Source organism: Anolis carolinensis, unplaced genomic scaffold (genome assembly GCF_035594765.1).
Source record: "Anolis carolinensis isolate JA03-04 unplaced genomic scaffold, rAnoCar3.1.pri scaffold_7, whole genome shotgun sequence".
Classification (NCBI taxonomy): Eukaryota; Metazoa; Chordata; class Lepidosauria; order Squamata; family Dactyloidae; genus Anolis; species Anolis carolinensis.
The window spans coordinates 20,671,739-20,683,223 of record NW_026943818.1 but is presented as its reverse complement, the minus strand read 5'-3'; the positions used below and the strand labels follow the sequence as shown (position 1 = coordinate 20,683,223).

At 43.0% G+C, this 11,485-nt stretch overlaps 1 protein-coding gene across 2 annotated transcripts in view; it reads left to right on the top strand.

Moving 5' to 3' along the window:
• The window catches only part of vps37d (VPS37D subunit of ESCRT-I), a 19,419-nt gene extending 8,847 nt beyond the window's left edge, over positions 1-10,572 (top strand). For both annotated transcript variants that reach the window (XM_062960528.1, XM_062960529.1), the window contains exons 2-4: positions 4,610-4,781; positions 5,411-5,493; positions 7,587-10,572. In XM_062960528.1, the coding sequence (XP_062816598.1) occupies positions 4,610-4,781; positions 5,411-5,493; positions 7,587-8,066 (735 nt within the window). In that variant the 3' untranslated portion in view covers positions 8,067-10,572. The remainder of the gene's footprint in view (positions 1-4,609; positions 4,782-5,410; positions 5,494-7,586) is intronic.
• Positions 10,573-11,485: the final 913 nt, after the last annotated feature.

The window sequence follows — 11,485 nt, the reverse complement described above, 5'->3', positions numbered from 1 at the left end:
GGATTATGACATGCCATTCTAGTATTATATTTCTTCATTTATTATTATTATTATCATCATCATCATTATAAAGGGGGACTTTCCATGCCACTCTAGTATTATATTTCTATATTATTATTATTATTATTGCAAAGGGGGATTATGACATGCCATTCTAGTATTATATTTCTTCATTTATTATTATTATTATCATCATCATCATTATAAAGGGGGACTTTCCATGCCACTCTAGTATTATATTTCTATATTATTATTATTATTATTGCAAAGGGGGATTATGACATGCCATTCTAGTATTATATTTCTTCATTTATTATTATTATTATCATCATCATCATTATAAAGGGGGACTTTCCATGCCACTCTAGTATTATATTTCTATATTATTATTATTATTATTGCAAAGGGGGATTTTGACATGCCATTCTAATATTATATTTCTTCATTTATTATTATTATTATCATCATGCCATTCTAGTATTATATTTCTATATTATTATTATTGCAAAGGGGGATTATGACATGCCATTCTAGTATTATATTTCTATATTATTCTTATTACTATTATTCTTCTTATAAAGGGGGATTTGCTATGCCATTCTAGTATTATATTTCTTCATTTATTATTATTATCATCATGCCATTCTAGTATTATATTTCTATATTATTATTATTATTATTATTATTATTATTGTAAAGGGGGATTTGCTATGCCATTCTAGTATTATATCTCTTCATTTCTTATTATTATTATTATCATCATGCCATTCTAGTATTATATTTCTATATTATTATTATTCCAAAAGGGGGATTTTGACATGCCATTCTAGTATTATATTTCTTCATTTATTATTATTATTATTATTATTATTATTATTATTATTATTATCATCATTATCATCATCATCATCATCATCATAAAGGGGGACTTTCCATGCCATTCTAGTATTATATTATTATTATTATTATTATTATTATTATTATTATTATATAATATAATTATTATTGCAAAGGGGGATTTTGATGTGCCATTCTAGTATTATATTTCTTCATTTTTTATTTTTATTTTTATTATTATCATTATAAAGGGGGACTTTCCATGCCATTCTAGTATTATATTTCTTCATTTATTATTATTATTATCATTATTATTATTATCATTATTAAGGGGATTTTCCATGCCATTCTAGTATTATATTTCTATATTATTATTATTATTGTAAAGGGGGATTTTGACATGCCATTCTAGTATTATATTTCATTATTATTATTATTATTATTATTATTATAAAGGGGATTTGCTATGCCATTCTAGTATTACATTTCTATATTATTATTATTGTAAAGGGGGATTTTGCCATGCCATTCTAGTATTCTATTTCTACATTTATTATTATCATCATCATCATCATTATTAAGGGGGGTTTTCCATGCCTTTCTAGTATTATATTTCATTATTATTATTATTATTATTATTATTATAAAGGGGGCTTTTGCCATGCCATTCGAGTATTCTATTTCTATATTATTGTTATTATTATTATTATTTTTACGTTATTATTATTATAATGGGAAATTTTGCTATGACATTCTAGTATTATATTTCTACATTATTATTATTATTATTACTACTACTACTACTACTACTACCACTATTAAGGGGGATTTTGCCATGCCATTCTAATATTATAGTTTGATATTATTATTATTATTATTATTATTATTATTATTATTATTATTATTATTATTATTATTATTATTACTAGGGTGGATTTCACCATGCCATGATGTCATTATGTTTGTATTTCCTCTCATATATATATGAAGATTTCAGTGCAATCCTCTTATTATTATTATGATTATTACTTGTATTATTGTCATGATGATGATGATGATGATGATGATTACTATTATTATAATAATAATAAAGGGGGGCTGCCGTGATATTTTATTATTATATTATTATTCCTATGTCTATTCTTATCAAAGAGACTTGCAATGCCATCATCATCATTATTCTATTTCTATATTCCTTCTTATATTGTTCTATTTACTATTCTAAAGGAGAATCGCCATGCCATGCCATTCTCATATTATGTTATATATACATTGATTGGCTATGCAATTCTAGTATTTTATTTCTACATTATTATTATTATTATTATTATGGAGGATTTGCCATTATTATTATTATTATTATTATTGGGGATTCGCCATGCCATTCTAGTATTATATTTCTATTATTATTATTATTATTATTATTATTATTATTATTAGGGATTTGCCATGCCATTCTAGTATTATATTTCTATTATTATTATTATTATTATTATTATTATTATTATTATTATTATTAGGGATTTGCCATGCCATCCTAGTATTATATTTCTATTATTATTATTATTATTATTATTATTATTATTATTATTATTATTATTATTATTATTGGGGATTTGCCATGCCATTCGAGTATTTTATTATTATTATTATTATTATTATTATTATTGGGGATTGGCCATGCCATTCTAGTATTATATTTCTATTATTATTATTGTTATTGTTATTGGGGATTTGCCATGCCATTCTAGTATTCCCTTTCTACATTATTTCTTATGCAATTATATCTCCATTAATAATAATGCAATGCTCCTTTTAAGGGGGCGGGCTAGCTTTGGTTTGTGAACATGGGGGTCACCCCAAAAATGGCTTTTTGGGGGGCAAAAGACCCCCCTTTTCATGGATGTGTGTTGGTTCGATCCACCCTAGAAACACCCCAAAAATCTGGCCATGAAATCAGGTTTGTAGGGGCCATGTTCCCGCCCACCTGTCAATCAAGACCCTCTCCTTTAGGAAAAAAAAAATCCCTTTGTCATCTGTATGTATTGAAACGCATGGAGGTAAAAAAGAGGTGCTACTGATGGTCGATTTGGGGTGCTTTGGGGGTCTTTTGTCTCCCCCTTTCCCAACCTCATACCCTCCAAACTGGTTCCAATTCAAAAGCCAAACTGGTTTCCTTATTGCGTGTGTGTTTGTGTGTGTGTGTTGCCCTTTAAGAAAACCAGTTTTGGGGTTTGTTTTTGGGGGGGTGAAGACACCCTTGGGTCTCCATTTCTCCGCCAGAGAAAGAGAGACACAAAGCAATCTCTCCGCCCACTTGGAACAACAACAACAAAAGAATAGGGGGAAAAATATTATATTATATTATATATATTCCCCCAATTTCTCCATGGTTTCAGCCAACATCATTGTCATCATCATCCAGTCCCATTGTTATTTTTCGTGGCACAACGGTCACGTCACACGCTTTGTGTCATCCAGAACAAACCAAACAAAAAAATAATAAAGATGTCGGGGTCTGTTTATCTCCGAAAGGCACCTTCCCACACTCCTTCACAACAGAGAGCAATACGTGTGTGTGTGTGTATGTGTGTGTGTGTGTGTTTATATATATATATATATATATATATAATAGTGTTTTGGGATCTTGCTGTCCTATGTTAATGAATCAAGGGTTTCGAACAGCACATGAATCCGCACTCAGCTGGGCTTTGGTAGCCTCCAGCTGGTGTGTCCGCTCCGGGCTTTAGTCCGAACTTTACAAGAGGGTTGATGGACTCATTCGGTTCGAGGAAATATCCTAAAATGCACATGTCTTTGGTAGTCCATGCTCAACCTGCTTTTGGTAGCCTCCACACCGGTGTGTCCACTCCGAGTTTTAGTCCGAACTTTGCATGAGGGTGAATGGATCTTTTGGTTTAAAAGAGAGTTGATGGACTGGGTTGTTGTATGTTTTCCAGGCTGTCTGGCCATGTTCTAGAAGTATTCTCTCCTGATGTTTCACCCACATCTATGGCAGGCATCCTCAGAGGTTGTGAGGCATGTTGATGGACTCATTTGGTTTCAGGAAATATCCTAAAACGCACATGTCTTCAGTAGTCCGCACTCAACCTGGTTTTGATAGCCTCCACACCGGTGTGTCCGCTCCGAGCTTTAGTCCGAACTTTACAGGAGGCTGAATGGATCCGTTTGGTTTACAGGAGCCTTAATGGATCTATTCAGTTTCAGGGAGTATTCTAAAAGGAACATGGATTCAGTAGTCCACACTCAACTGAGTTTTTATAGCCTCCTCACTGGTGTGTCTGCTCTGAGCTTTAGTCCGAACTTTACATGCGGGTTAATAGATCCATTTGGTTTCGATAATTTTCCTAAAAGGCCCGTGGATACATTTGCGTACCAGTGGCAAATCTGTCCAGGGTTTTAGTTAGCACTGCAAAGGACAATGAATGAGTCGGTGGTCTTTAGTACAAACTTTAGTCCGAATCGGTCAATGCTCTTTAGTCCAAACTTTAGTCCAGATAGATCTGAGCTTTTAAAACAGTGTTAATCGATCCCTGGACGGGAGACATTAAAGTCTCAAAAAGTCTTCCAAGACACGGCAGGCATTGTTACTCAATCTGTTCCGGGCTTTAGTCCAAACTTTAGAGATGGCTATAACCATTGGGAAATTGCAGAGAGTATTTTCCGGATTGGCAAATCTTGAATGGTTTCAATCCCAAATGCCGTGAGGCCGTAACCCTGACCGGCCTCCCTCGCCTGTCTGTCGTTGCAGTTCCAGAACCTGCAGCTGGAGCGGGAGATGCGCCTGGCCTCCAACTACACCTTGGCGAGGCAGAACCTGGCCATGCAGCCGCGGCTGGAGAACGGCAAGGCCTCCCTGGCCATCAAGTACCAGGAGCTGCGGGAGCTGCGGGAGGCCTGCCGAGACAAGCAGCAGCGCTTGGGTGAGCCAAAGCTATGTGCATATGTCTCTCCGCATGTATATTTACATACCGTCCCCTCCAGATGCCTTGGTGACTAGCAATCCCATTTGGCGGGGCAGAGAATCCACTCCGGGTTTTGGAGAACGTCGGAGGCGTTCTCCTGAATGTCCTAAAACCTGGAGTAGATCCGTCATCCCATTGACATGGGAGCTCTGCTTCGTGGGCTCCGCAATTCCTATTTTTCATATATTACATTGGGTTTATATTCTGTTGATTAAGTGAGTGAAAACCTGGAGTGGATCCACCGCCCCACTGACATGGGATCTCTGCTCCCTGGAGTCCGCAATGCCTATTTTGTAATATTTTACATAGGGTTTATATTATACCTTTGTTCCAATGAGCTCAAAGCAGCACCTTGCTTCCTCTTCCCTTCCTTGATGTTCACAACAACCCTGCTAGGTAGGTCAGGTTGAAAGTGAAAGAAGACGGAAACGATTGGCCCGAGGCAACTCTGTCTTCACCAGACGACTAGGATCTGGAGCCATGAATCGTCTCTGAGCTTTGGAAAGCTTTGAAGCTTTCCAAAGTGGTGTCAAACTGCATTAATTTGACAGTGTAGATGCACGCTTATGCCGACTTTGTATCCACAGGAGCTTGTATGGCCAAATGGACACCCGAAAATGCCCTGAGTCGACTCCAAGCTGAGCTGGATGGAGTGGAAATCAGAGTCGAGGTGAGTCCACCTACCATGAAGTCGTCTACGTACAGTAATGTTGATCATAGGTAAAGGCAGCTCCCAAACTTTGGGAACTCTGCTCAAAACAAGAACAATTCAACTAGTTTTAGCTACCGTAGCTACTATTCTAGGCAATACTGGGATACGTAGTTTCCAGAGGTAGGAAATATTCGTTAATGGGACTGATTGAACAAATTCTAAGCCCTTCGCCAAATCCCAAATCTCAGGATACAATAGGATTCATCAAAGTGGTACCGAACCACTATCATCATTCAGTGTAGACTTATATACACACACAATCGACATACAACAACAAAATCACAATGCAGGCATATAATAATAACATAATATAATAATAACACTTTGTTAGTATTCCTCTCTTCTCCCTGAGGGGACTCAGAGTGGATTACAGCATATAAACAAACACATGCAAACATTACTTTGCTACAATACAATGAGACACACACAGATAAAAAGAAAGGCTTCTCCTTTCATTTCCGGCTCATCTCTGGCTCTGTGGAAGGTGCTCTTCTCCATTTCCAAGCGTTGTCTGTAGACACCTCCTGGTTGTGTGACTGCATGGAGCATCTCTTTAGCTAGGGCTAACAGTGGGCGCTCACCCCATCCCACGGATTCAAACTGCCAACCTTCAGGTAAGCACTTCAGCAGCACAAGGGTTTGACCCGTTGTGCCATTAAGAGGAAGTCACTGATAAAAAGGAAAACATAATTAAGAGTGACGAATCCCAAGAATAAAATGTGCAACAGACTCACAAAAGAATGCATCAGAGTTGTTCCAAAGATAGGCAGTTTTATAACATCCTTGTCATTGAGAACACTGAAAAACAAGGAAATTCCTGTATTTCATCCTTATATAATCATATTTAGGGCATACAAACAAAGAATAGGGAAGTGTTTAAATAGAAACCAAGTCTCGAGAACACACCCTTTGAGAACGTTCTACGTTTTTATACCTCCCACCTTGCAGTCCCCAAAGCTCCCCTCCGGATGGGATTGATCCAAATGCAGAGATAAGATTATTATTATTATTTTTAATCATGTCAGAAGCAACTTGAGAACATACTGAAAGTTGCTTCTGGTGTGGGAAACTGGCTGTCTACATAGATATTGCCCAGGGGACGCTTAGGAGGCATTCTCTCGTATCCTCGCAAGCTAGAGCTGACAGATGAGAGCTCACCCCATCTTGCGGATTCAAACCTCCAACCTTCAGGTCAGCAGTTCAGCCAGCACAAGGGTTTAACCCAGAGATTCCCAAAGTGGGCGTTACCGCCCCCTGGTGGGCACTGGAGCGATCCAGGGGGCGGTGATGGCACCTATTGGGACATGGGGGCGGGGCCAGAGTAGGAGCAGGACCTCTTCCCAAGTGCCGGAGACAGGGCTGAGCACCTAAAGCGCGTGTTAGGACACACAGGGGGCGGAGCTAGAGGAGTGGGCATGGCTTCTTCCCAAGAGCCTGAGACAGGGCTGAGCCTCTATACCTCTCCTGAGAGGCCTTTTAGGACTAAGGGGCGGGGCTAGGGGTGGGGGCGGGGCCTCTTCCCAAGAGCCTGAGACAGGGCTGAGCCTCTGTATACCTCTCTTGAGGCGCTTGTTAGAACACGGGGGCGGGGTATAGAGGTTCAGCCCCATCAGGCACTTGGGAAGAGGCCCCGCCCCTCCTCTAGCCCCATCTCTTCTCTAGCCCCGCCCCCTGTGTCCTGGCAGGCACCGCAGGACAGGGATAGAAGCTCAGCCCTGCCTCAGAGCTCATAACTCCGCCCATCCCAGTCCTGGCTGCCCATTTGTGGCCCTGTCCACCTCCCCTCGCAGCCCTGCATCTTGGACTAGGGGAGAGACTCAGCCCCGCCCACCCCTCCAGGGGGCGCTAAGTAATATTTTTTCTGGAAAGGGGGTGGCAGGCCAAATAAGTTTGGGAACCACTGGTTTAACCCATTTTCCCACTGCCATCGATAAGCTGCCATAGATAAGACACTTGTACGGAATCAATGATGTGGTAGGGGAACAAGTTGTCTTTGCTGCCAGTGTGGTACCCATCCAGTCCCAGTGACCTGACCTTCTTGCTCCCTCCAGGAACAGATGGAGCGCTTCCTGTGCTGGGAGCTGCCCATCGAGAGCTTCGTGGAGACCTTCCAGCACAGCCGCATGCTCTCCCACCTCCGCCGCACCCAGCTTGAGAAGCTCCAGGAGATGCTGAAGCTGGAGAAGGAGAAGACCCCGGGGGAGAAGCCCAGTCCCGGTGGCGAGGAGACCCCCGCCATATCCCCGGCGGCCCCTCCCATGGCCCCGATCCCCGCGTCCACTTTGGCTCTGGCGCAGAGCGGGGCCAAGCTCTTCCAGCTCCGCTTGGCGCCGGCGTTCCTGATCCCGTCGGAGGCCGTCCTGCCCATCCCGGTGGCGGCCGGCGGCCCCCAGAAGTGCTGCCTGCCTTCCCTGACCGCCTCCGCAACGCACCCGTCTGCCGCCGCCCCCTTCGGCCTAATTGGACACATCCACTTGCCGCAAGCCCACCTGCCCCACCAGACCAAGAAGAAGGAGCCGCCTCACCGGTAGCCCGGCGGGACACGACGATTGTATCGAACACGGGACGTTTTGGTGCAGAGCCCTGGACCCGGCGGTGGGTCGGAACGCCAGAAGGCTCCGGACCCTTTGTTTCCTCTTTCTGGCGCCAAATCCGACTTGGACTCCCCTTTGTCTCCGAAACTTCCCAAATAGGCAGCTGTTTGGACGACTGTGGGATCGGGACGGGAGCCGCCGTCCTCGCAGTCCCCATGTTCCGAAATGTTTGGGTGCCGTCTTGCGGCCACTTTCCCCCCGCCGCTTTCGTCTTTCGTGGGGGCTCATTATTAACCTTGACCTGGAGAACGAAGACCACCGAGCTGCCGATCCGAGAATCCGGGAGATGATCCGCAGTCCACCCCGCATCTGAGGGGCGTGTGAATGGGGGCGTGAGTGTGAGGTTGCCGCAAACGGAAAGGGACGGCCGGAGGGAAGTGCACGGCGGAGCATGGTCGGCGTCTCCGTCCCTCTTCCTTGCTGTTTGGTGTTTCTGTTGAAAGTGGAAGGGGGTGTTTTATGGGGGCGGGGGTCTCTTTTTCGGGGTGGGTCGGGTTCCGAAATGGCGAAGCACAGGGTAGAGTTATTTCGAGTTCTGCGACGGCGACAGAACGGAGTTTGTAACCAGCACAGGGACACGGTCTCCACAGGGTATCCGGAGCGGGAGAGGTCGCTAATGCCCCCATTTTCCTTGCCTCTGCAAACAAACCAATTTTTTGGTCCACGATTCGGAACCGCAAAGTTTCAAGCAGCCACGACTCTCGTCGGTTTAGAATTCGAAAACTCGAGAAATGCAATTTTTTTCAACCGTTTTGTACCACGTTTTCCTCCCTTTCCATGAAGACGAAGAAGGCATCTTCTCCCACCACCATCCCCTTCAAAGAAAAACCAAACCCCTCCGTTTCCGAAATGCAGTAGACTCTCAGTTAAACAAAACTCTCAAGCAACCGGCAAAAAATATCAAATAAATAGTCCTTTAAATAAGAAAATTAAAATAGTATTGTGTCAAAGGTTTTCATGGCCAGAATCACTGGGTTGCTGTGAGCGTTCTGGTCTGTATGGTCATGTTCCAGAAGCATTCTCTCCTGACATTTTTCCCACATGTATAGCAGGCATTCTCAGAGGTTGTGAGTCTCTTGGAAACTAGGCACATTTATATATCTGTGGAGTAATATCCCCGGTGGGAGAAAGCACTCTTATCTAGGCCCAGGCTGTGGCGCAGGCTGGTGAGCAGCCAGCTGCAACAAATCACGCTGACCAAGAGGTCATGAGTTCGAGGCCAGCTCAGAGCCTGCGTTTGTCTCTGTCTTTGTTCTATGTTAAGGCATTGAATGTTCACCTTATATATGTAATGTGATCCGCCCTGAGTCCCCTTCGGGGTGAGAAAGGCGGAATATAAATACTGTAAATAAATTAATAAATTGTCTGTGTGAATGTTGCAATTGGCCACCTTGATTAGCATTGAATCGTCTTGCAGCCTCAAAGCCTGGCTGCTTCCGGCCTGGGGGAATTATTTGTCGGGAGGCATGTGGACAATTTCAACCATGAAAATGAACAAAATCTGGCTACCAACATTTTTTTAAAAAAACTCTAAAATTAGGACACTAAACAAAAAACAACACTCAGAAAATGGGAAACAATCAGGGCCAGCGAAGACCTCCCAACAGAGGATTCCCTCAGGCAGGAAGCAGCCAGTCTTTGAACCTGCAAGGCTTTTCAATTCTAATCAAGGTGGGGTTGCAACATTCCCACTTGCCTCTCCAACAGACACAATTGCAACATTCCCACTTGCCTCCAACAGACACAATCTCTGAGGATGCCTGCCATAGATGTGGGTGAAACGTCAGGAGAAAATGCTTCCGGAGCATGGCCATACAGTTTGGAGAACTCACAGCAACCCAGGCCCATTTGATTGGAACCTTCACGCAATCAGAATGGACATTGATCCGGAATCTTATCTATCCATCTTAGGTTAACTGAGAGTCTATTGTAAATCTAGAAGTGGAATATGAATATCAAGTCTAGTCTAGGATGAAGTGTTAGTTAGGGCTCTTTTGTAATAGGAACTCTCGACATTTAGCCGGAATGTGGATTAACTGAGAGTCAATTGGGAATCTCAAGACGAATTTGTGGCGGTTTCTTGGCCGGGAATTGAGAATCCCAACGGAGGGAGGGGATACGGGACCCACTTTCCCGGTCCGTAAGGTCCGGGTCGGAACGCCTTTCGATTCCTTCCGAGCGAGTGTCTGCGTGTGCCTGGCGGGGAGGTCCTTTTTACCCCAAGGGACTGGATTCGAATCCTGCCGCCGCTCCCAGCGAGACCTCACTGCTGTCTTTTTTGTGGGAGGGGAAACAACGCTTCCTTCCTTCTCCCCTCCTTTGCCCATGTAAACCCCTCTCTCCCCTTTTTTTGGAAACTTCAGTGTGGAAAACATGACGTGTGGAATATTATATATTATGTCGAGCGATATATAATATTCTTTGGAATAAAATTTTAAGTAATGCGGTTTTTTTGATGGAGGCGAGGTATCCGCCGTGGGTCAAGGTGTATTTGGAACAAGAGAGTGGTGGAGGCTTTGAAACAGAGGCTGGGTGGCCATCTGTCAGGGATGCTTTGAATGGGATTTTCCTGCTTCTTAGCAGAATGGGGTTGGACAAAGTCTCTTCCAACTATGATTCTATGAAGGGACGAGTCCTTGTGCGGTAGGTCTTCTCAGAGCTGGAGAAGGGAGAAAGTAAACGAAAAATGATCCCAGTGGCACCCAGGCAATACCAGTTCTACAGTAGAGTCTCAGTTATCCAACATAAACGGGCCGGCAGAACGTTGGATAAGCGAATATGTTGGATAATAAGGAGGGATTAAGGAAAGGCCTATTAAACATCAAATTACATTATGATAGTACAAATTAAGCATTAAAACATCACGTTATACAACAAATTTGACAGAAAAAGTAGTTCAATACGCAGTAATGCTATGTAGTAATTACTGTATTTACGAATTTAGCACCAAAATATCACGTTGTATTGAAAACATTGACTACAAAAATGCGTTGGATAATCCAGAATGTTGGATAAGCGAGTGTTGGATAAGTGAGACTCTACTGTATATGCTGGTGTCTCCATAAGTTGCACAGATATAGGATGAGACTTGGAAGGGATCTAGGAATCTTAGTGGCCCGCAAGTTGGACATGAGCCGAGAGTGTGATGCAGCTGCTTAAATGGCCAGTGATTCCCAAAGTGCGCTCTACCGCCCCCCAGTGGGCACTGGAGCGATCCAGGGGGGGCGGTGATGGCACCTATTAGGACACGGTAGCGGAGCCAGAGGAGGGACGGGGCCTCTTCCCAAGTGCCGGAGACAGGGCTGAGCACTTGAGGCGCCTGTTAGGACACAGGGGGCGGAGCTAGAGGAGTGGGC